Source organism: Hippocampus bargibanti, linkage group LG18, assembly GCF_051943395.1.
Source record: "Hippocampus bargibanti isolate YZ-2025 linkage group LG18, ASM5194339v1, whole genome shotgun sequence".
Classification (NCBI taxonomy): domain Eukaryota; kingdom Metazoa; phylum Chordata; class Actinopteri; order Syngnathiformes; family Syngnathidae; genus Hippocampus; species Hippocampus bargibanti.
The window spans coordinates 10,044,577-10,071,129 of NC_142751.1; the positions used below are offsets into that span (position 1 = coordinate 10,044,577).

Sequence of the window (26,553 nt, forward strand, 5' to 3'; positions counted from 1 at the left end):
TTCCTTTAAAAATATACTGGGCGAGGCTTATAATCAGGTGTGCTCCTTAGTCTGGAAATTACGGTAGTAGAGACAAAATGCTATTTGCCTCTAAGATATGAAACAAAATGTGAAGTAAGCTCATTTAAGAACCAAAAAGAAAACAAAAACAAAGAACACCGGTTGACACCCTGTGACACGCTATCTCATTTGCTCGGGCTTCTGTCAATCTCTGCTGTTGACCAATGGCTACATATGAAACAGCCCCGCCGTCACAGGGGCAGTTGGCACGGAAACAGCACATTACACCATCGTCCAAACCTCCTCCCATTCTGCTGCCGTCATTACTCCCCTCCCTCTCCCTGACCCCCACACCCCCCTGCCTCCCTCTCTCCCTAGTATGTTTTTTCCATCATTAATTAAATCACGGGGCGATGCCAGCGTTAAATGTAAAAACACACCCGTATCTTCACACCTCCATTCAATGCAAATCTCAAGCTCCTTAAAAACACATTTGTCATTCCGGTCGCATGAAATAACGACCCCCTTTTTGCTTCATAAAAAAAAATCTCCGTTAGTCTCATGATTTAATCCTGACCATTTCCCCCTTCTCTCCCTTGTGCGCTTTCTATCCCTGCTGCTGACTCCTCCCTCCATTTCTGTCCTGCACTCCCTCTCTCTGACAAACACACACATACATACACACACATGCTCAGACACACATACACGCCCTCCACCCCCATCGCTGCAGTGTCTCAACTGCCTCGGAGCAAATCAGAGAGGATACAGACGTGTTAAAAAAGGCACATTAAAGATAGAGACGGGCATCTTTACGTGTGTGAGCGTGTGCGTCCGTGCGTTATTTGAGAGTATGAGGGAAATCATGGAAATGAAGAAGTGCGACTAAAAGGGTGGATTGCTCAGAGGCTTTCTCTTGCGCGCAAGGGCTCATCTGCAGTATCCTTTTTGTAAATGGATGCTGGCTTGTGAACACGGTAAGGCTAACTACTACTCAGACTGTTGTTTTTTCATCTTTTTCATGAGAGTCCATTCCAAGGCCGGTTTGGGCATAGGATAAGGAAAATGTGGGGCGCCGGTGTGCGTTTCGGGTGTCTTTTCCTGTACAAAACAAGCAAGGTGATGTTCATGAGATGACACCAGGGCAACCAGCTTGTCCGCCTCCCCCGCCCCCACCCTGTGGTCAGTGGACAATGCTATCATATCCTTGATATTTGACTCTCTAACAAATGCCATTCACTTGTCCTTAAGGATGCTTTTGCTACATCCATGTGCTCAAATCTGGCAGTTAGCTTATGTAGGACAAGCATGTGTGTCTGTGCGTGTGTGTGTGTCTAGGCCACTGGGCTTGGAAATAGGGGAAGCGATGAAGCACCATATGATCAGGCGTAGGTGTCAGAAGATGTTGGATGGGACTGTATAGTCGGAAAGGGGACATAATGTTGGACAGATTGTAGGAGCAGTGTCGGATTGGCGCCGACCGCTGCTTTTACGCCTGCGTTAAATCAGCATTGATCATTGTTGAGTTGATTTATGGATTGTGACGGCAAGGATGTGGGGGGCGGGGGGACAAGTCTCAGCAGTCTTCCAGATGTAGTCAATGTAATAATAATGATATTTTTTTGTTGTATTGTAAGCTTGTGCTCCATGCCTGTGAGATGTGAGACAGGGAGGGAACCATTGCAGTTGAGAGGTGGAGGGGGCCTGGGGTGGTGGCAGTGGTGGTGGTTGGTTAACAGTAAGGAGGCAGATGGGGCCGAGGGGGGGCGGTTGCTGCAGAGAGTGGGGAAAAATAAGATTTGGAGAGACTGGCTTGTTAAAAAATATATATACACATGTATACTGTATATATTATCGGAATGCTGGTTGCTTATAATGATGGGCGTACACAGACAGACAGTATAGGTATTAAGGTAAAAATGGTGGATAAAGGGGTCTTCAAAACGGATTAGGAAGATGAGTTTACGTAAATTCCCATATCGTTTGGACTCGTTTGCAAAGCAAGAGAAGGGAAAGGAATATTGATCAGTCTGGGTCGGACACATGGGCTTTTATGGCTAGCTGTTCTTCATCAAGTCCCCCACTTAAGGCCTTTTTACAAGTCCGATTTTAAAACGATCCAGTCAGGTTTGTTATCCAAAATGTGTAACTCATCATTTGCCGAGATGCCTCTTTTCCTTCCATTTGATTAGTTCAATATGTCCGAAATAACATCAGCGATGTAGCAATGAGGCGCTTTCCACAGACAAGATGGAAGAAGGCTATATGCTATTTTTTGCTTTAGGAATTTTTGTCATGCTAATTACGAGTGATAAATCATACATCGTATGTAACTGCCAATATATTCACCTGTTTGCCCACTATTTAATCACTGCTCAGAAACAAATGAGGGGGCCAAGCAAGGTCAAGCTCACTGTGACAAAAACTCTAATCAGCCGTTACAAGCTGCGGTCACATCTGAGTGGCTTCTCCCCCCCATTAAACAGTTTACTTTTTTCACTTGTGATGTCTGATGGACAAGGTCCAAGTTGATATAAAGTACAATCGGAGGGTGTAAAGTGAGTCAAGCTCAAAATTCACAGAATAGCTTTTACTACCATGCATTGGGAACACCGTGTTCAACTTCAAATTAAACAGATTGAAATGTCACTCTGGTGGATAGTGTAACCCATTTTTTATGACATGGCATTGTCTGGTTAACAACCTAGCACAGCAATTATTTGTGTGTACAAACAGTTGTCGGCCAGAAAATATCAAGTCAGACGCAAATTGAGCGCACCTTTATTGCTTGACGAAGTACCGTATTTTCTGGAATATAAAGCGCACCTTCAACGAATGACATGTAAAAACCTTTTCCATATATAAGGTGCACCGCATTATAAGGGGCACCTTAAATGAATTACATATTTTATGTTTTCCATACATAAGGTGCACCAGATTATAAGGCGCATGGTTAGCTTTTGAAAAAATCTTTTCTTTTAGATGCACCTTATCGTGCAGAAAATACGGTACTCGCTGCTAGTTTACTAGTTTATCAACATTTTCCTGTCCGCACATGGGCCGTCCCCATTTCAAGCTCAGATAACTCCAGACCCATATAACTTAGGAATCAACTATTTTTTTCTAATGAAAGAAGATAGTCTAAGGTTTCTTTCGCTGAATTGAATGTTTATGCAGTCCTAAAGCTCAATATTCTGTGGGTCCTGCAATTTGAGTGAAAATGACAAAACCGCTGGCACTAGAGTGGACATATTTTTTGCACATTGTCTGACAGTGCATTACTTAATTAATCAATTGGTTTATTTATTAATGTATTTGTTTATTTATTTGTTCATTTGTTGATTTGTCTATTTATTAATTATTATTTTAGGTTACATCACAAGGTTACTTTTGCGGTAAGGTTCATTGTTATACTTGTGGCTCTGGAATCAGGATGCTGCTACCTTCCTGGTCTATTTGAGCTTTTTTTATTGGGGGGGGGGTGTAAGGGGTGAGTAAAAACACCCGTTTTGGGGGCATTTTCTCTCTGAGAATTGAGGCACTTTGGGCTAACTTATCATGTATTCAAACATCATCGTGGACGTGGGGAAAGTCGTTAAGATCGGACAACTGTCCATGTTTTTATGTTCCTGTTGTGTTTATTATTTTGCTTTGTGTTGACTATTATGTGAAGCGCTTTGTTACAGCTGCAGCTGTTGTGAAAGCGCTATATAAATTAGGATGTATTGTAAAATAAGTCATGATTCCCTGGTATACAACAAATGAGCCCCCAAAACTAAGCATTAGTAACATACAGAACTTCACTATACTTCACAATGCACTGCGAGCTTGATTTGTGTTTGGCAGATCATCTGCAGACCCTTATGCCCATTGAAATAAACCCGCTTTTATTGGTCGACAGAATGTTGGAGATTTACACTGTAGACCAGCAAACACGTTCTTTGGCAAATTTAAACCCCTTTGGCAGTTTTTTATTTATCTTTTTAATGATGTTTAGCTGGACTACCAGTTTACAGGCACCGGACATTGCTCAACTCCATTCAAAGCAGATGTGAAGCAATTCTCAGAAAAAATCATCATACTTAATTGCTGTTTTTGTGATTCACGGGAAAAGCTTGTATTGATTTGAACGGTTTGAAATGTCTTTTTATTTCACCCTCTGAAAAGCACTATCAAATGGATATATATATATATATATATATATATATATATATATATATATATATATATATATATATATATATATATATATATATATATATATATATATATATGGGATACAATGCCCAATGTTCCCAATATAAAAATAAGATCTAAAGATTATATTATTCAGCTGGCAAGCCCCAAAAAAGGCAAATTCAGTACGCACATGAGTAGGTTAGAAACAAATGTTTAAAGGACAACCGACGTCTACGGACAAGTTGTGTCCATAATTTGTAAAATGGCTTCAAATGACTTCTACTGAGTGTATTTTAATAAGATTCCACCACATATAGCTATATTTTACGTTTTCAGACTCACACTGAATATTCAAGAAGTCTTGGTTTTGAGTTGCTGAAGAGTCCGTACGTGACGTCACTAAAGGAACACCCTTGACCGAAAAAAAAAGACACATTGTAGCAGTCCTTCTATCACGTCAATGTATTTTGCTGTACTTGTTTGGTCTGAAAACCTCGTGTTGCACCCAAAAGAAGAGGGCATCCAAGCTCCATGGAAGGAATTTATCAGCCTGTGGAAACGGCCTGTTTCATTCCTCACAACAGCTTGGTGGCCATTTTGTGCCTCTTTTTGGGTGAGACATTTCCCCCCAATGTTGCCTCAAAATGGCACGGAATAAATTATTTAATCGATTGCAAACATGTATGCTTTCCTCTTCAGAACTATTTAATCATATTCATAACTGGATGTGTAACAAGAAAGCATATTCTCCGAATCTGAAGCCATTGTTTTGATTCTCCAGCAATGCAAGACGTCTTGCCGTGACGTCACGAACTGGGGGCGGGACTTTCTGAAAATGCCCAATTCGCAGCTCAATTTTTTGCAGATTTTAGAGTCTTTAAGTCATTTTTATTGGTGTATTGCATTTGACTAAAAATATCATACTGCATGTTTTGGGTATTTTAGATGCTATCAAATGTTTTTCTGATGTCAGTTATGAAACAAAAAAGTGACGTCGGTTGTCTTTTAAATATGTCAAGATGTCAGCCAAGAGAAGAATTTGGACTAAATGGTTTCAGTCAGTCGAAATTCAAAGTCCTCAATTAGACAAACATGAGGCACATAAATAAATGATGAGGCCTCCTTCGCAACTGTGCCAATGGAAAATGATTGCTCTTGGGGATATATTCGACTAATTCCAACAACAGGGGGCACTAATGTTATGAGAAAAAGGCTGGCATGGCTCAACGCTTGTTTGGCAACCCAGAAACCAGTGGTTTGACCCCTGGTCATTTGCACCTTGTTGAAGTGTCCTTGAGCAAAATACTGAACCACCGGTTATTCCTAGTGCTGCGTCATCAGGGGAATGAGGTCATAATGGAAAGCGCTACTTCATGCGAGTGCCTGCTTTTCTTCGGGGATGACAAGTACTACGAACTGTGAAACTCCGCCAGAGTGACACAAATATAAAATGTTTTGTAATTGACTAGGGATGTAAAAATTTTTTGGCAGAGCACTTTTTTGTCACTGCGCTGACGTCGGACGATATGAATGTATTCCGATTTTGAGCCGACAAAGTGTCGCAGGCAAAAGTCGTGTTTCGTTGTCGATTTTGAGTTGACGCATCAATGGACGTGTAGTGTGTGACATACCCGATGATTGATTGTGAGGCATCTGGGAAGACACAGAATGATTTTATTCAGGTGGTCTGACAGAATGAACGGTGCGGACGACAAAATAGTGGTGTGGTTTGGCAAGGCCATTAGACAGAGATACGTCCTGACAAATAGATGCTGAACACCCTCAATTCAATATAATATAGTTGCTTGTCTCTAACATGCCACCTGATGACATCGAAACAATTCATTTTTAGACATGGCTTTGGCCAGAGGTTGAAAAAAGCAAATAGGTGAATTTTTGAGTGAAAAAAAAAGACGTTTATCCCATAAATTTGCAAAGTGTTAAATGCCGTACCTTAACTCATTCACTGCCAGACATGTGCCAGGGTTTTTGTCATTTTCACTCAAATTGCAGGACCCACAGAACTAGCTATTTAGGTAGCTATCTATTAGCAAGCTAGCTTTCTATCTATTTGAGTTACTTCCGGGTTGAGTGTTCGAACGCTGGCGCATGTGGCTGCCGCTGCTCACCCACAGAAAAACCTGTGAAACTATCTACTACCCACAGAAACTATCCTGTGACTGTAAAGTGACCTTGAGAGTTTTGAAAGGCGCTTAGAAATGAAATGCATTATTATTATTATTATTATTATTATTATTATTATTATTATTATTATTATTATTATTATTATTATTATGATTATTAGAGTTGTATTATTATATAGAGTTTTAGGACTACATAAACATTCAATTCAGCATAAGAAACCTTAGACTATCTTCCTTCATCAGAAAAAAAGTTAATTTCTAAATTATATGGGTCTGGAGTTATATGAGCTTGAAATGAGGACTGCTGTACAAAATACAATGGAATATACATTTTGGTTTATATAGCACTTTAACAACAGCTGAAGCTAGTACAAAACTCTAACCTGGAAAAAAAGGGAATGCTGCCCCCTTGTGGAAGGGAAAAGCATTGCCAGAGGTCTGGTCAGTGCTTTATCGGCACCCCCGCTAGAAAAACCAAAACCCGAAAAAAATTCAGGAATGGCGCTCTACATCATATTTTCAATTCCAGAATAAATTCGGTAATGGCAGTGAATGAGTTAAAGATTCTGGGTTCACCACACTGCAATTATGACTTTAGGTTAGTGTTCATCTAATACGGGTTGTCAGAATCAAACACGAGAAGGTATACGCAGCTCCAACAAAACTTGCCGTCTTTCATTTGACTTTTTATATTTATGCTTTCGGTGTTTTTGAACAGAAGTATTTCCTTGAATTATGACTTTGCTACGGTGTCAGCAAAGATTCGGGAGAGGCTATTGGGGGTGTTTTGATTAAGCTACAAATTCGTTTTATGTCAGTGGTGTCAGAACAAACCTGTGCCGTGCTCTGAGGACCTCCATTAATTCTTACAGTCTGTCAGTCAGCGTAGGAATTAATTCATTAAAAATGTCATGATATTTGGATGGAATTTGAATTTTTCAGATCAGGCTCAAAACGATCAACCCTCACACTTCACGATTAGTGCAAAAACACACGTCATATTTCATGCAGCTGCGTTCTCGGTCTTTGTCTTCCAAAAAGTCAATAATAGTCTCATTCAGAGGCTTCAGTATTGGTGTTTATCTTGGATTTTTAAGCCCGGCCAGGTAATTTGAGACATTTTTGGGGGCCTATTCTGTTGTACAGTGGGTGACACATAGCGTGCTACCTGTATTATCGGTAGATTAGATTAACCTTTATTAGATGAGCCTTTGTTTGTCTCACAGTGGAGAAATGTACATTTCACAGCAGCAAAAATAAAACACAGGAGCTAGGCGCTGTCTCGTGGCGACATTTTGAAATCAAAAGAACAATAAATAAATAACAAAATATGACATAACACAAGACACCGAAATTCTTCAATCTTGAGCATTTTCTGTACCCTCGCTGTTGCATGAAGCAGTTTTAGATGAAAGAGGAGAGGATCAAAGCGTCCTTTTCACCAGTGGATCAGGGACATCAATGTGCACATCTGCTACAAGCTAAATGTTGAAAGCAAACACAAAGCTGCAGCATCCATTGACAAAAAGAGACGGTCTCACATATCCTGTCCCACGTAAATCCACTTCAATTCCAAGCCGCAACAGGGCTGTGAAAATACTACGCATTGCAGGCGCAAAAAAAAGCACAATCGCCCCAGAGCTGTCCAGCTCTGACAGTGAAATGGCACGAAAATTCCTCCCAAATCAAAAACAGTGCTGGCATATTCGTGCTGCCGAAAAGGCGCAACCGCTCAGCAATCTCCTCTTTCATAAATATTGTGGCCAAAAATGCTGAAAAACAATCAGCATCAGTTCCACACGACGCACAACAACACAAAGTGACAAAAGGAAACACAAAGACAAAAAAAAGCAAGGCCTGTGACAGCACTTGATGACGGCTGCTTACTCGGGCGCCATCTTGGACTTCTATGTGTCTCATAGTGGAGAAATTCACAATTTACAGCAGCAATAATAACGTCATGCTGAATCAAACCCAAATTAAGGGAGGGGCTCAGCGACAGTGTTGTTTGAAACATTTGCTCGACTCGCTTCTTTCTTTCTCACTTGACCTCCCTCTCATCAATGGCCGTCGTTGCATACAGGGGCCCGTCTGTTTCCCCCCCGCTGAAGGCCAACAAGTGAACGGGCCTTCACTTGCCGCACTCAAATGTGAGAGGGCAGATTGACGGGGACAAACAGACCAACTTTGTGTTCGATTGCGCACACATAACAGTGGTCATATGACAACAAGGAAAGCAAGGGAGAGGAACGGGAGGAGCGGTAATTGTGGCGTTGGCTTGATGTAGTGCAATGAGAGCAGTTCAAGGTATTAGTGTGCGGATGTGGATTGGTTTCAGTAACATGTGCAGACATACAACTTTATATGGGGGGAGTCAAAAGGTCAAACACAAACCCGTTGGAGGGTCAAACTGCCATTACCACAGTTATCATACTCTTCTTTTCCTTTCGGCTTTTCCCTGCAAGGGGTCGCCACAGCAAATCAGTGCCCTCCATCTTTAGAGGTTTGATCCGCATGTTTGTTTTGGCCAAGCACACAAGTGCAAAAATTAATTAACCACTGTTCATCAATTCTTGACTCCACTTATCCTTGTTAAGGATCTTGGTGATTTTGAGCAAAAGGCAGGCTACGCTTTGGACTATCAACCAGTCAACCAGAGGGCACATATAAAGGCAGACAACCATTGATACGGCCATTCACGTCATGTCTGAGTGGAAAGTGAAATGCAACATAAAAACAATGAGACTCTCAGTCCCAACTTTAATGACCATGGCCATTCCAAAAGTTACAGCGAGGATGGAACACGAGCATCACATTTATGGTCACCCAAAAAAATAATCAAAATTTGATTCTGCACATAGTGCGGTAAAAATGCTTCAAATGTGACTCCTTGGATATTTTCCTTGATATTGGTCTGTTGTTCAAAGTGTTAAAAAAAGATCAAGAAGGGAAAAAAGTGTATTAATGCTCGCTCAACTGAGCTATTTTTTTCAATTATTTTGTGCAACCGCCATAGTAACAGATCTCTGTTGCATGTCCTCCATATCTTTTCGTAGTACAAAAAAAAGCAACAAAAAGTGCAACAAAAAGCAGCAGGGTGCATCCCTCACGATTGTGAACTGAGGCAGAGAGAGATTTGAGGACGTTTTGCGCAACATTTTTGCTTTATGGTGATGATGATGAGTCACACATGTATCATGAACACAAAACAAACAGGAAAACAAGCTGTGATTGTTGAAAAGGGTTGCCGTTGGAAAATGCCATTCGGTTTTGAATGGTATCCAATTCGGAAAGACCAAAAATTCCCCAAAAGTTTTTTGTTTCAAGGAACCTGACAGCTGTGGATAATCGGCAAATTCAATCGGTCATGGCCCAAAACAACGTTGCGCCTGAAGAGCATCGAAATTCTTTTTTTGTTGTCATGTAACTAGTAGACATACTGACAAACAGTAAAGTCTCGTTATATCGATATTCAAGGGAGTCCGAAAAAATATCGATATAACCGGGACTATCGATATATCCGACCCTGTTTGCATGTAATTTTCCCCGTGCGTGCATAGAAATAGTATCGATATAACCGGGACTATCGATATATCCGATATCGATATAACGAGACTTAGCAGTTTTTTTTTTTTGACGATACTAGTGCAGCGTGTTCTACCGGAAACAAATTCCTTGTGTGTTCTACATACTTGGCAATAAAGATGATTCTGATTCTGATTCTGATTCTGATTTACTGTAGACTAAACTAAAATGATGCGGTTGTGGGGTACAAGGAATGGCATGTTATACATTGAGAGCATAAATATCGTGACAGTAATTATGACTTCACGACAAATTTCGTCGTATACTGCAGTATTTCAATGTATCTGTGATCAAACAGAAAAGGAGACATCCGACGGAAAAAAAAAATGGGTGTCCACCTTGTGCCGTCTTTATCCTTTCGCGTCTGGTCGGCTACTCGTCGACTTAGGCTGCGCACAAACATGCCATTGTCAACGCTGGCTGGCCTTGTGACTCAATGTGATCCGCAAGATTGACGAAAGGGGAACAGAGACTCCAACAATGTTTTCGGGCATGATTGCTACAAAAATAAATACATGTCATAAATAATCAATAGAGAAAGAGAGGGCGAGAGGGAGAGAAGAAGAGAGAAACAGAGGGCGAGAGAGGGAGAGACAGTGACTATTCAAAGCTTCTTTCCCCCATGCGGCAAGAAAAAAAGGTTCTCATTGACTTCCACTACAATGCATTTTGTCCAAAAAGTGACATCGAGCCAAGACTAACATTAGTCAAAGCAATTTAATTTTCTGCGATTATCAAGCATGGATGAATCTTGATTAAAGAAGCTTTCAGGATGAATTAACGTAATCCACCAGAACAAACCCTCACAATTTTGCCCTTTAACAGCATTTTTTTTGTCATAACAATGTAATCTCCCATAAGAGACAATACAGTACTGAGAAAAAAATATACAGTGATACCTCATCTTACGAACGCTTTAGCTTACGAACATTTTGCTTTACAAACATTAAATTCGGGAGAATATAATCTTGGCATACAAACTAGTTTTCGGTGGACGAACCAAACCACACAGCGCCACGGTGGCTGGCGGACTAGTTTTTGGCGGATGAACACCAAACCACACGGTCGAACAGCGCCACCGTGGCTGGCGGACTAGTTTTCGTCACCACTTTTCTTTGAATGCAGGCGTGGTTTGTTATCGAGTGGAGTACTTTTGCTATTATGGGACCGAAAAAGACCCCACCACAGGATCGTGCTAAGCAGAAGAGGACACAAAAGAAAATTACGGTCGAGCAAAAGAAGATCATCGAAAAACACGAACGGGGTGTGCGTTTGTGTGACAGAGTGACCCAGTACCAGTATGCTAAGTCGACCATTGCTACGTGTGGCTAAGGGTGTTTTTGCGTTGTCTAAGCAACAGCAAACCATTTTGTACAACCTGGTTTCACTTCCCTGGTTGCTTTCTACTATCTTTGTGACTGCTTTATTTCCTGTATATGATCGACGTCTATGTGAAGCACTTTGTTACAGCTTCAGCTGTGGTTAAAGCGCTGTATAAATTAATATGTATTGTATTGTAACCTCAAAGGAGTTCCACTACGGAGACCGTGTTATACATTTTTGGTGTATTTGATCGAAGCGCAAGCGCTAGGACTCAATATCTATCATTATTTTAACTAAGATCGAACAAAATCTATAATCTCATCATGTTACATGAACATATCAAGTTACATAGGGCTGTTGGACGCTGCATTTAAAAAAACAAATTCCATTGTCTGACCGATGTCTACTCTAATTCTGATGTGGGAGCAACACAGCTCTGACTCATCACAGCCTAGCAGGCTTTCGAGGTTGTGAGTACTTTGTGTTTTCGTTCCTCTGAGGTACACACAGTAAAGCGTGGATTATGCTGCTGTACTGCAAAATAAGGCATCACGCATGTTTTTCAAAGGCATCACATGATATAGTTTCAATCTGTGCTAAAATGCGGGAGGACACTGATCGATCTCTCTGCGGCTTGTACCACATGATTGACTATTTGCTATTTCTGCTGTATTTTATTTCTTTATTTTGTCCAAGGTTGCGGGGTGTATTTGCTGCAGGGCAATAACGTCATGGGGTGCATCACATGTCTTTGTTTTCTTCAGAATTTGTGAATTTCGCATTTTTTAGAAACAGTTTTATAATATGCGGCCTGCTGGTGAGCACTTCGGCCTCGAGATGCAGAAGTGCAGGGTTTCCTGTGTGCAGTTGGCATGTAGTCCCCATGCCTGCATGGGTTTTTTCCGGGTACTTCCACATTCCAAAAACATGCACTCTAATTTGTCCCTAGGTATGAACGCAAATGGGTGTATGTCTACGTGTGCCCTGAGATCTGCTGTAAACTAGTTCAGGGTGTCCCCGCTTACTGCATGAAGACAACTGAGACAGGCCCCAGCGCACCCGCGTGCCTTGTGAGGAGAAGGGGAACAATTTACAACAACAAATTTCAGTGCAGCACTATATTGCAAAATGTTTTTTCCTATGCATTATCTAAAGCACGACACCAAAGCTTAATGATCATTTTTAAACATGGTTAAATTATTGCAGCTTTCATTGAAAGTATTCGGTGCTCCATTCGATTGAAAATACAAAGGTGCTGTAGTATTTATGGCGCCGTTGTTTGGCGGACCCTGATGACAGGGGTGATTTATCACTCGCCCCCCCCAAGCATATTCCAACGCATAACGAATAGCAACATTCAACAGTCAGGCCTCGGACTGAAATCAAATAGTGATTTCTGGGAATAAAACACGTTCAAATTCGGTTACGCGGTCTTTGTTGACTGTTTTTCCGCCGCAGGTAACAGCGTGTTTAAACTGTGTCGCCTACAAACACTGAAATTCACATCCTTTTGAAGGAGGCACGAACGCGGTGGAACCTTTCATAAGGGCTCCACCGAAGTCACCTTGACTCCTGCCCCGACCACGGTGTGTGTCACAAACGTCTTTCCAAAGGAATATTTGACATAAACAAGAGCTTACGTGCGATGCCACGCGTTTGAATCCCCCCACCCACTTAACATTTTCCTTATTGGAATTCACCAGTCCCCTGTCAGGAAAAGCTGGTTGGCCATGTTTACACTAAACAGGCTTATGTGTCACCTTGTGGCGGCTGCACAACATGAGAGACAAACGCAGCCAAGCGCATTGATCACCTCGCTACTGCATTGCTCATTCATCACATATGAATAATATTCCTCCGGAAGCACCTTGTCTCACTATGGAGGCTGGTTTTATTTTTTGCAAGGCGTCAGAAACTCTTCGTAAAGTAAATAATCACAAAGTCATTGGTATTGTCATCTATTGTCATCACCGCCCTACCCACTCTCGAGGACTTGCACACTGCAAGAATCAAAACTAGGGCGCGGAAAATCCTACTGGACCCTCCGCACCCTGCCCAACATCTTTTCCAGCTACTCCCCCCTGGCAGCCGCTACGATCTATGCGCATAAAATCCAGCAGACATTTAAACAGCTTCTTCCCTCAAGCCATTAACTCTCTGAACAGTAGCCCAAATGGAACTGTATGATGATACTGATGATACTTGTGCAGCGTGTTCTACCGGAAACAAATTCCTTGTCTGTTCTACATACTTGGCAATAAAGATGATTCTGATTCTGATCTACCATAAAGATATGTCATTTAATATGATGCACAACACAGGTGTCAAAGTCAAGGCCCGGGGGCCAAATCAGGCCCGCCACATCATTTTATTTGGCCTGTGACAGCAAACTTCCATGATGCTTGCTAAAGAAATGTCAAATTGTCATATGTAAACCACAATAACAGTCATTATTTTTTACTTCAAATTTGAAAACTAGTTATACATTAATTTTTTGTGCGCTCTATGTGTAATATGTAATAACATATTACATAAACATTCTAATGGGATCCTCAAATTCACAACGGCCACCCGAGAGGAAATCGTAACTACAATGTGATATATATATATATATATATATATATATATATATATACATACATACATACATACACGATTTTGACCCATCTGACTACAAAGTATGAAGATAAATTCCCATGATTTGACACAAAGCTTGTTTTTTTTGGTATGAAGCTCGTGATTTGGGAAGCCATTGGGAAGCTGTACGGCCGATGGCGTAAGCAAATTTGGAGCAGGCCTCCAAACCTTGAGACAAAGGAAATATAGTCATCTTAAATGTCCCGTGTTTCGTCTGCACCACTGACAAAGGAATGTTCATACTAAAGTTGAATATCTTGGTGCTCATACAATTTATAACACAAAATCCATCCATCCATCCATTTTTCTTATCTGGTCACAATGGTCGCGGGTGTACTGAAACCTACAGTATCTCGGTTGCCTTTGGGAATTACCCTGAATTGGTTGCTAACCAATCAGACGGCACAGATAGATGAACAACGCTCCATGGTCACACCTAGGGACAATTTTGAGTGTTCAATCAACCAGCCATGCATGTTTTTTTAATGTGGGAGGCAACCGGAGGCCCCGTAGAAAGCCCACGCAGGACCCGGAGAAAACCCACACAGTACCAGGGAGAACATGTAAACTCCACCTAGGGAGGTCGGAGCTGCAATTGAACCTTGTACCTCCACATTGGGAGGTCAGTGCACTAACCACCTCCACCTCCAGGACGCTTCATAATTTTTTTGTCATTTTTTTTTTACATTACAGGCTGCAGCTCGCAGATGATGCTCCCCGTTTTTTGTGGAGATGTTTTCTGCTTAGCGTCACACTTTTTTGAAGAACAAATCACTTTTTTCAAACTCTAAGAAATACTTCTTTCCTCTCTTTGTTTGGGTCTGGTCAGTCGGCAAAGTTGACTTTGGCCAGAAAAAACAGGCCAAAGTATCTTTGTTACTACGCCAACAGAGAACAGATTGTCTCATTATGTGTCTATTTACCACGGGCCACCCCTGCACCTGCTAAGCGGAGTTTTATTAATATCCAAAAACATATTTCCGTTTAATAACTCCCCACTAATTCATTCCCCCAAAGGAGCAAAATGAAACTAGATCCTAATGAAAATATTTGTACTACTACTACTAGTCGTAGTACATAACCTGGTGGAGAAACTCCCGGGTCTCTGAGAACCAGGACATAAAAAAAATCTTGGCTCTAACAGAAATTGTCTTTTCACACAGTGACGCACCATTTCTCAATTCCACAATGAAATGCATAACCATGTCAAGGCCAGCATCTGTTTGCAATCCAAAAATTGAGATCTTTTCTCTGTTTGTGTTTGACCAGACACAGAGAAGAATTAATCTACAAGCCCGAGAAGCTAAATCTCACTCTGCGGTGGATGATCCCAGTGGACTGACATGGAGAACTCAACACAGGTGCCATGTGGGAATGGAGTGAGAGAATTTTCCCGACTGTACCCATCGATCCCAAACGACTTCCTCTACTGACATAAACTGAAGGTAGCACTTGCCTTCCTCAGGAGTTTTTCCTCAAAGGAGTACCCCTGCTATGGTCCCTATCTCCTTTGGCGTCAGCAGGCAGTCCAACAACCACGGTGCAAGGCGCTGTGTGGGCATCCCCCAAGTCTGGGTTTTGCCCACACAGAACTGAGACCGCCCCGGCGTGAAGAGAATGAAACATTCTTGAATCGTTCATTTCTGTAGAGGCTCTCCCAGCTCTTGGTTGTTCTACCGTAGCACCTGCTCACCTCCTGCGCTTCCCAACTATCCTCGCCCCGTGCTCCAAACTTTCCATCCTTCTTCTTTCCAATTAGTTCACCCGTCAAGCAGCAGCACGAGTTCCTTTGCTCTCACCACGTGGTGGAGGACCATGGGATGCCGTCAGAGCTCGGAGGAGAAGGAAGCGGCCCGGCGCTCGAGGCGAATCGACCGCCACTTGCGATCAGAGAGTCAGCGACAGAGGCGTGAGATTAAATTATTGCTGCTTGGCACCAGCAACTCCGGCAAGAGTACCATCGTCAAGCAGATGAAGATCATTCACAGCGGCGGCTTTAACCTTGAGGCCTGCAAGGAGTATAAGCCCCTTATCCTGTACAACGCCATTGACTCGCTCACACGCATCATCCGTGCCCTGACCACCCTTAAGATTGACTTTCACAATCCCGACCGCGCCTATGACGCCGTGCAGGTTTTTGCCCTCACGGGGCCGGCTGAAAGCAAGGGAGAGATCACTCCAGAGTTGCTGGGAGTCATGAAACGCCTCTGGGCAGACTCGGGGGTCCAGGAGTGCTTCCAGCGATCCAATGAGTACCACTTAGAGGACAATACCGCTTACTACCTAAACGACCTGGACCGTATTTCCGCCCCTGAGTATATCCCCACGGTGGAAGACATTTTGCGATCCCGCGACATGACCACTGGCATTGTAGAGAACAAGTTCACCTTCAAGGAGCTCACCTTCAAGATGGTGGACGTCGGCGGACAGAGATCCGAGAGAAAGAAGTGGATCCATTGCTTTGAAGGCGTGACGGCAATCATTTTCTGCGTTGAACTGAGCGGCTATGACCTCAAACTCTATGAGGACAACCAGACGGTAAGGAAAAATGCATTTTAAGGTGCTTCATCACATGGATAGCCATAAATCATAACTCATACATGTCAGAAGTGCCGCAAGCAAGACTATTATAAAAAGAAAGAAAAAAAAAACAGAAGGCACAATTGTTCTGCAATGAACATTCTATTTACCATATTTTTCAGACTACAAGGCACACCTTTCAGATTATAAGGCACACCTTCAATGAAAGACACATTTGAAAACTTTTTCCACATATAATGCACTCTGGATTACCATTTTTCCCCGAAAATATATAATAAGGAGTTTAGCTGCCACTTATAGAGCGGAAAATCCAGTACTCAAAATCACAATCATTTATTCAACTATAATACTCACATACAGTGCAGGGTGTATCCCCCGCCTACTCCTCAAAGACAGCTGGGAAAGCCTCCTGCACCCTCGTGAGGATAAGCACTTTTTATTCAAACTTTTCTGAATGATAGAGCTAATCAAACCTTAATATATTTTTTACTCGAAGACGTAACACAGAAAGCCACCCAAGTTTCATTTTAAGTCTGGGCCGACACGTCCGCTCTGATGTAATCTTGTAAAACCAAAGCATTATTTGAAGTGTCTCAGATGGAAGAGAGATGACCGTGTTATCTCTTTCTGGCAGTTTGGGAATTTCAACTATTTCCTACCCAGAGTATATCTAGTTCCTTATTTAACAGTTTTGGTATGTTGTTAATGTTTGCTTAACTGCCATTTTGAAAGAAAATAAATCACCTATTTCAGATTTTCATCTGCATCAACGGGTCCAGCTATTTTTATAATTCCACAAGCCTCTTTTCTATCCTAAAAGGCACCTGTGTCGGCAACTGAGGCCTTTCGAGCACCGGGTCACCATTCTGTGTGGTTATTGGAGTGGGCTAATAATGCATAAATTACGAGTTTAAGAAAGACAGGTTGGAACTAAAAACTTAGTATTGGTTAAAAATAGAGTCTTCGGAGAGGGAGAAAAATCATATGGTGTTAATTGAGTTCACGGAACTACGTGTTAAGTGTTACCGATGAGATTTAACAGTTTGGAAAAGGGTGTGGAATCTCTCCGGGAGGTCATAGGTGTGAGGAAAATAAAATAAGAATAACTTGTCAATTTTCAGAATGTTAACTAACGAGCAAGAAACTGTGTCCTGTGAGTTTACTATTGCGATACAACAAAACCACACTCAGGGTTTTGAGTTTAAGATCATGACTAGCACATCTTCATTTTTATGGTGGACCGAGTCTAATTGACCGTGTTTATCGGTTCAACATTTGGGCATTCCGGTAGGAATTGCTAAACTCTTGAACAATCATCATACTATGACAAGAAATATGAGTGATGGTAAAATATCACAAGTGAGAATCCGCAAGCTGTTAAAAAAAAAAAAAAAAAAAAAAAAAAAATGTCATTTTGCCTCTTTCAAATGTTCGAGTCAAGTTCATGGCGGGGGAATGTCAAAAAAAGGGCAAATTGGATGTCATGTGTTTTGTCTCGTGTGTGTGAATCAAATCTAAATTTGACTGATAGAACCAAATTCACTTGCAATTTTCCCATTTGTGTCAATGTATGACTTTTTATTTATTTTTTTACTCACACAGTAATCTGCTTTCATTTCAGGAAATAAATCTCGCTGTCTCATTTTTAACTTCAAAGTTGCGATTAAAAAACATTCCAAATTGTTTCATGGTTTTGTTGCGCCAGCTCACGCAAGACTTAAAACACACCATAATTACTGTACATCAACCCACCCGTCAACTCATTCCCAGTTGCATTTTCCCTGTGCCATCTTTGTCCTCATAATGAATCAGTTTCCGTGGTGATCGTTGCCTAGCAACAAGCCAGTCAAATGCTCCTAATCCTGCAATGTTGACAGTGAGCTGTGACTAGGGAAAGGAGCATGAGAATGAAACAGGAGAGGAGGACAGGGTAGAGGTAGTGAGGCTGGCGGGGGGCATGTCCAACAAACAGAATCACTGGAGAGAATGCAAGGAGATATTCCAAGGTGTGTCACAAAAAAAGTTCCAGGGCTGCAGTCACAAATGTCATATTTGAAATTCAAATCACAAACTACAAGATTGTCGCCACGCTGCATTTAACACGGCGAAGTAGGCCGCGTCAACCAGCCGCAACAGGGAACACGCCCCAATTGTAAAATTTGCACCGCCGTGAGGACTGACAGTGCGTACAATCGGAGATTTGTTGGCGGTGGTGTGATTTCAGAGTTACACCAACAAGAACGTTGGCGTAGTTGGCCAGGAAATGTAATGGATGAAAAATAAATCATCAGGGTCAAGTCTTCAACTCTGGGACAGTGTGTCCAAATTTGTAGTTGTGGGAGTAGGTCCCAAACCGAAGAGAATTTGGACAGGCCTAAAGTGTTTTATCATAAAAGTGGTGTTTTAAGATTAAATAAAAAATTGAGACTAAAATCCACCTCATTGTATTAAAATCCATTGAAGGTGGAATGATATTTCTACCTCTGCCAGGAACTATTGGATGCTCAGGACATTGTGAGGAGGCGTATTGTGAAGAAGCCAAGAGTTGTCCCGTCGCGACTATCGCCTCTTCTGCTGCACAATAATGCAAGATGTGGCCCACGGTGACTTGCAGTTTGGATTCGAAACCTTTGCTGGAACTTGTCTTGCACACTTTGTATCTACATATTGTGCGACACATGATCAGAGTGGAAGTGAATACTGGTGGGGGGCGGGGATGGATTATGAAGGCATGATTGCATAGTCCAGATTTAAATGAAATTACTGATGCTGAGAAAATCAATGCAGCAAATGAGTTATTTAACTCGCTCACTGCCAGATGTGCAAAAATGTGTCCACTCCAATGCCACGGTTTTTGTCCTTTTCACTCAAATTGCAGGACCCACAGAATATTGACATAAACATTCAATACATCGTACGAAACCTTAGACTCTCAGACTCTCTTCTTTCATCAGAAAACAAGTTAATTCCTAAATCATATGGGTCCGGAGTAATATGAGGTGCAAGTGCCCCCTCGTGAGAGAGAAAAGCATTGACAGAGCTCTGACCAGCGCTTTATCGGCACCCCATCGCAAGAAAAACCAAAACCCGAACAAATTCGGGAATGGTGCTCCAGGTCATAGTTTCATTTCCCAGATAAATTTGGAGATGGCAGCGAATGAGTTAAGATAGATGTGACTGACCAAACTATGGAACAAAAACCATGAAAATAATCAGATTGCATTGTAAGATTGTGGTCCATCAGTCATATAGTATTTATTTATTTATTTGTTTATTTATTTATCCACATATGTATTTATATATTTGCCTATTTATATATTAGTGGTATTTATTTCTCTCGTTATTCATTCATTCACTCATCCATCTATCTCTTTATTTCAAAAGTTCATCTTCATGTTCCCAAAAGCAGTAACTTTGTCCAAGCATGAGAGGGGCATTCTCCTTTTGCAGGCACACAAGCAGATGTCTGCCGCCATCTCGACCAATCAGAGGCAGATTAAGAGCTGACCGAGTACTTGGGAACTAGATGACGACGCTATCATGCAATCAAATTGTTCTTATGACATAACAGTGTCACTTTAAAAAAACCCTCACGAATAAGATGTACAGTATTTTTAATTATTTGGCTAACGCTATGACAGCAATTGACTGCAAAAACACTATCTAGTGTTGCTGTTCAATACAGATGGCATCGACCCGTCGGGTGACTTGATACTGCAATTTGCCCACTTCGAAAGTAGTATCATATATTGAGCCACAAAAGACACACAAGGCTCTTCCAACATGCTTGGACGGGGGAGATGAGCACAATACTCATTGGCAGAGACTGCGAAGGAAATATAAAAGATTGTATGATTTTTTTTTTTTCAACTTTGTGCTGCAATAATAAACCAAAGTGACACGCTACCTAAAGCGTGGAGACAGGAACTGTATAGTCTGCTGATTAGTCCGCAGAGACACATCGCTTTCATGTGACAAACAAGAATGAAAATGATTGTTTGTCAAAGAAAAGCTATTGGTGCTTATGTAATAAACACCCAAATGCCAAGAAAGAAAGAACACAAATTGCTGGATGGGCTCCATCGTTACCTTATTATTTTTCCTTTTTGTGAAAAAAAATTGAACATTGTGTTGAGATGAAATGAAGGAAATCACACAGATGCCATCTGGCATGCGCTCTCCACGGTGAAGACGCAAGCCGGGACTATACTGTGGTGAGGCAAACTGATTTTGTCCTCAGAGAATTAATACGACTCTCCATTGTACTGCGCACAAACCATTATAAAGCATTTTTTGATGTACTGCCACACACTGAAAATGACATTTTCACATGTTACAATAAATATGAATTTTATTTATGAGTTAGTGATTGAAACATGCAGGGATGAGAATGACAAATGAAAAAAAGGGGGGGGGGGGGCGGCACACGCATATATACTCTTATATATATATATATATATATATATATATATATATATATATATACATAAAGTCTCGTTATATCGATATTCAAGGGAGTAAAAAATATCGATATAACCGGGACTATCGATATATCGATGTTTGCATGTAATTTTCTCTGTGCGTGCATAAAAATATCGATATAACCGGGACTATCGATATATCCGATATCGATATAACGAGACTTTACTGTATATATATATATATATATATATATATATATATATATATACACACTGTTTTTTTATTTTAAAATAACTGTGATAATACTCACCATTAATATGAATGGTTTTCTGTTCCTCGTGATTGGTAAAAATACAGCCAAACTATCAGGATAAAAGTCAATTTGCCGGGTACATACGCAAGGTTACTGCTAGCTAGCCTGCACACTGCTCATTAGCTTGCACGCTTGCTTTCTGCTGCCTCTCACAGTAGTATATTGATGCTAACGTTAGCATGGGGCTTGTCATAGTGCCACTGACATTCGACTATTTCATCGATGCTATTGTTTCATTGCAAATTAGAATCTACCAAATTAGAACCTGTTCCCTCCACAAAGGCAAATCCTACGGTGTATTCAACCTGATGTGGCGTATGCCACGCTGCCACAAGTTGTCTCCTCGCATTCCTCCGACATAACACCTGATTTTTTTTTTTTACTCGTTCGCTTGTTTAAAAGGGGGCATTTATCTGTTTCGACATCAACGGCACCTAAATCAAGATCATCAAATCAAAATGACGCTGTTCGCCAACTGGCGTCAGTAGCATCCAATCAAAATTGCGATTTCCGCCAACACAAGCCGAAACAGGAAATGAACAGTGAAAACGTGAGAATACAGTACATATTTAGTTTTATCTGGTCATTTTGGTTTGAAACAGTCAGAAATCTACCGATCAGCGGCAAATTCTCATCCCTGGAAGTGGGACGAATGTAAATAGCAGCCAAAGATGATTCGATTAATCATAAAATGTCATTGTTATTTTCCTTTTTTTTTGCATTCGTGCCTGAGGAAGAGTGTAGTGAGTGTGCATGCAGGAGTTAAAATTGCCTACCGCACGTCGGTTGTAGAGGACAGGGTGGAAAGACGAGAGGCTTACTGGGCTCAGATGGTCATCTCTTGTTTGGACACTCTGCAAGTGAGAGGACAGCGGTCAAATGGCAGGTTCAACTTGATTTGGCGGATAGGGGTAAGGGACTAGCCGACAGGCTTTTCGACATGGACTATAAGTTCGAATAAAAATAGTCTTTTAATCCTTCATCCCAAAACAGCGCATTGAAAAGATGAAGATGTTCAAAATCAAGGTTTATGTTCCATCTGCACTTTGCTTGTTTCCTATGTATGATATTTTGTGCCTTTGTGTTGTGTGCTCATGAAACATGCCGGAATGACCTGCTTCCTACGGTTCAATTGAAACTATGAATTAGAATCCTAATTGTGGTTGCATTCTCATTTTCCTTTCAGTCACCATTTTTTTCCCAGCAAGTGCAGATCTTGTGATATGCTCGGAGCATTATATTGTTCCTCTAAACTTTAAAACCACTGCCTTCCATCTGACAACGCCCCAGTCACAAGCTACTGGCCGGTCACCAGAGGCCAGCAGCTGCTACGGAAGACTCAACATGCCATTTTTCTTTCTGCTGTTGTGCATCACATGATGACAAACTGTATGAGAACAAAGATTTATGCATATCCGCTAAGTGCATATGAACCGAGTTCAAGATTCTTCTCCATCATGTGATTTCACACACGGCAAATGCCAAGAAATATCTTGTCTTCGAATGACTCCAGGCCAACAAATGTTTCCTGTAATACAATAAGAATCATAAAACCCCCCAAAGAAAATTGTCGTCCGAATGGTGACTGTGCAGCATGCCTAAATTAAGTCACTTGTATTACCAAAGAAGTAATTGGGTTGATAAAACACATGAGAAGTAAGACGAGTAGAAAACAATTGCGACAGATGACGATGGACGGATACACAGAATTATGGCATTGTGTCATGTTCTGGAAATGCACTTTTCTTTGCCATGACAGAAATAGAATCCTTTGAAAAGACTAAGCCGTTGTCAAAATGTGTCAAATAAATACATACAGCCATTTTCTTCCGCTTAACATGGGCAGCTGCCAAAGAAGAGTTCCCTGAAAGAAAATCAAATCTCTATTCATTTGGTTATTACATGGGAGTTAGCAGTGTTAGCCACGCTAGCGCTAGCATCAATGCCATTGCTCCTGTTTGATGTTTAATGCTTGTCAAAAAATGACGGGACCTTCTAAAACAATCTGCTTCACCCCATGAACAGATGTCTCAGAGGCACCTCTGAAAGACAAGGCAAACGTGGGCTGGAATTCCATTGTGACATTACCATGTTTAGCGAGTAAGCTCGGTGGCTAATTTTCCAAGATTTGAGAGCCCTGCGATTTGAATATACTTGGCATTGTTTTATGTTCTCATGGTTTATCATCCAACATGGTACATATTCTGAATGTGCCATACATAAATGTTTTTTTTATATCTGAGTAGGGTGAGGCAACTGATTTCAAAGAGGCCCATTTTAGACAAAATGCACAATGTCTAGAAACTCAAGTCTTTTAGCGCTTTGACATGTATCCAAAATAGCCGCAAAGAACATTTCTCAACGCAGTTATCATTCCCATATATCCATTTTCATCCATGTTAAGTCTCACAATTTGGTTGGCAGACTCCCAATTTTGACCTCACTTTATAAAGCAACTATTGACACAATACAGACAGTTCATTTGTAAGGTGAAACAAAAGAAAATGTAAAAATCAAAATAAATGTTTAGACTAATTGAATGTATAAACAATGAAAGCATTTTTGTGTTTTATTTACTTCTAATTTATACTTTTGTAACACTCACATTATTTTAAAACGCACCACAGAGCCGAGAGTACGAAAATCTCCCGATTTATGATTTCTGAAACTTAAAGGACAACCGACACCATTATTTTGTTTCCTAACTGACATCAGAAAAACGTTTTATAGCATCTAAATTACCCAAAACACGCAGGCTGATATTTTTAGTCAAATGCAAAACACCAATAAAAATGCCTTAAAGGGTCCCAAAACTACTTCAAAATGACCTCGAAATTGGCGAGTTTCAGAAGGTCCCGCCTCCTTGTTCGTGACGTCACGCGAGGACGTCTTGCCTTGCTCTAGAATCATAACAATGGATTCAGATTCGGAGAAGATGCTTTCTTGTTACTCATCCAATTATGAATATGATTCAAATAGTTCTGAAGATTATCGATTAAATAAGTCCTTCCGTATCAATTCGAGCCATCAGGACTCCAATGTAGCGTCCCAGTAAAAGCACAAGATGGCGGCCAAGCTCCGTTGGAAATGGGCTGATTTGTCTGCTGGGAATTTGTGTCAACTAGCATCAAATAGTAGTCTTGGTGCAACACACAACGATTCACCATCGCATTATTTTTGTGTTTTCCTTCTAATTTTGCCATCAACACGGATAAACACAAAGTTTTCAGACCAAACAAAATACCCAAAATGCATTCTGTGTTGCTTTCTCGGTCAGGGTCGTTCCTGACGTGATGTCACGTCAGGAATCGTCACCAACTCAAAAACAAGACTTCCTGAATATTCAGCGCGAGTCTTAAAAGGTAAAATATAGCTATGTGCGGTGGAATCTTTGTAAAAAAGTAGAAGTCATATGAATTGATTTTACAAATTATGGACGCAACTTGTCTGGAGGTGTCGGTTGACCTTTAACATGTATGCTTTTTCCGTTTTCAGGATGCATATTATCGTTCTGATTGTCTATTTCATTCCTTCTTGCCCACCTGCACAGAGCCGAATGGCAGAGAGCTTGCGCCTCTTTGATTCCATCTGCAACAACAACTGGTTCACCAACACCTCGCTCATCCTCTTCCTCAACAAGAAGGATCTGTTGGCTGAGAAGATCAAACGCATTCCCCTGACAGTGTGCTTCCCCGACTACAAGGGCCAAAACACCTACGAGGAAGCGGCCGTGTACGTGCAGCGGCAGTTTGAGGACCTCAATCGCAACAAGGAGACCAAGGAGATTTACTCACATTTCACCTGTGCTACCGACACTAGCAACATCCAATTTGTGTTCGACGCCGTCACGGACGTGATCATCCAGAACAATCTGAAGTACATCGGGCTGTGCTAGGTCAAGATGTTTGGTTGGTGGGTGGGCTGGTTGAAGAGGTGATGTATTTGTTTGTCAGGTGGGTTCATTCAAGTGCAACTGTGACAAGAACCAAAAAAGGCAAATGAAATGAGGTAGGGAAGGGTGGTTAGCATTGCTTTCGTGGGTCAAAGATGGGAATTGGTACCTGATGTGTTTGCACTAAATATGAGTATGCAGAGACACTTAAACACACTTGACGTTTGCTCACACAAGATTAAAAGTCAAGCACTTGACGTCGCAACACTGGATATGTCGGATGGTTTCCCCCACCCGCCTGCCAGACATAGGACAAAAGACAAGTGGGTTTTCCTTCATTTTTTTCTCAATTATTTTGTTTGCCTGATGACAGTCAATGCTGCTTTACAGGAAACATTAGGGGCAAAAATCAATGTTCACTTTGGGATTTTTTTTAAAATCACTTTTAATAATGGTTCACAATGAAAGTTGTCGCGGGGTTATAGGCGGAAGAGCCCGTGTTTCAAAGCGTGGCGAGGTGAGATGTCAATTTTTTTTTCCCAGTGGACACAGTTAAAAGTTGAACTGCAAAAATATTTTCTAGACATTATTTCTGTTCTTCTCCACCTAACTCTATAAAGGCTGTTCTGTTCCTCCTTGGCTTCGCTTTTTTCTGTGCTTTTAAAAAGAAAAAAAAAACATGGCAGATTTGTCCTTTATAGCAGGCGACTGATGTACCGGGGAGTGTTGTGCTCGATTGCGTCAAGCAAAGACGACAAAAACAGTGCCAAGATCAGTTTGTAAATAAAACAGCCTCCATTGATGACAATTATTTTTGTTTTTAATCGAGGGGTGAGGGGGGCCGGGGGTTTATTAGCTTCGAGCTTGCATGATTTTGTTACTTTGGGATACTACTCTATTTTCCTTGGAATTTTATTTCTGTTTTCCTAGGTTCCCCCAAAAAAATATATATATTCCTAAAAATATATTGAAGTCAAACACTGTGTAAGATTGTATAGTTGTCGAGAGGAATCTATTGAAGAGTTCTATCAACTTTACTGCAGCGATGGGGGCGTCACGTTGGTCAGAAAAAAAAAACTAAACGCTACAAAGTCAAGTTGCATTCATGAAAACGCAAGGATTAAAAAGGACAATGGAAAATGTGAAAGAGATGACGCAAAGTTCAATCTTCCATGCATTCTCAAAGTGGAAATTGCCCAACAGTTGGTATGATATGTAAATAGACTGTAAAGTACACTCTTTGTCTAAACAAATAATAATAGTGGTTGAGCTGAGAGATGGCAAAACACAAAGAAAGAAAGAGAGAGAAAGAGAAGAAGGAGAAAAGGGGAGAAATTCCATTCCGCTCCTCCTCTCTTGCCCTTTCTTTCCGCTTTCGATGTGCAAACAAATGAGCTAAGTAAGGGCTTCACGTTTGACTTTACAGGATGTCCACTTCAAGAAAAAAAAGAGGAAAAAAAATATTCAAGTTAAATGAAAAAGGACAACTGCGAATAAAACTTATGCAAGTTTTCATGGAG

The 26,553-nt window shown here is 41.2% G+C and overlaps 1 protein-coding gene across 1 annotated transcript; it reads left to right on the forward strand.

The window, feature by feature from the left end:
• Positions 1 to 694: 694 nt before the first annotated feature.
• Positions 695 to 26,546, forward strand: gnaz (guanine nucleotide binding protein (G protein), alpha z polypeptide). The gene is made up of 4 exons (XM_089020957.1): positions 695 to 974; positions 15,135 to 15,310; positions 15,625 to 16,403; positions 24,692 to 26,546. Exons 3-4 carry the CDS (start codon positions 15,681 to 15,683, stop codon positions 25,034 to 25,036), a joined length of 1,068 nt encoding a protein of 355 aa, XP_088877083.1. The 5' UTR covers positions 695 to 974; positions 15,135 to 15,310; positions 15,625 to 15,680; the 3' UTR covers positions 25,037 to 26,546.
• The last annotated feature ends 7 nt before the right edge of the window (positions 26,547 to 26,553 follow it).

Bases quoted from the DNA above. Each gene is read 5' to 3' on its own strand.
- gnaz (XM_089020957.1), top strand. From the start codon at position 15,681: ATGGGATGCCGTCAGAGCTCGGAGGAGAAGGAAGCGGCCCGGCGCTCG. The intron at 16,404-24,691 runs GTAAGGAAAAAT...CCACCTGCACAG, and splicing joins TCTATGAGGACAACCAGACG to AGCCGAATGGCAGAGAGCTT.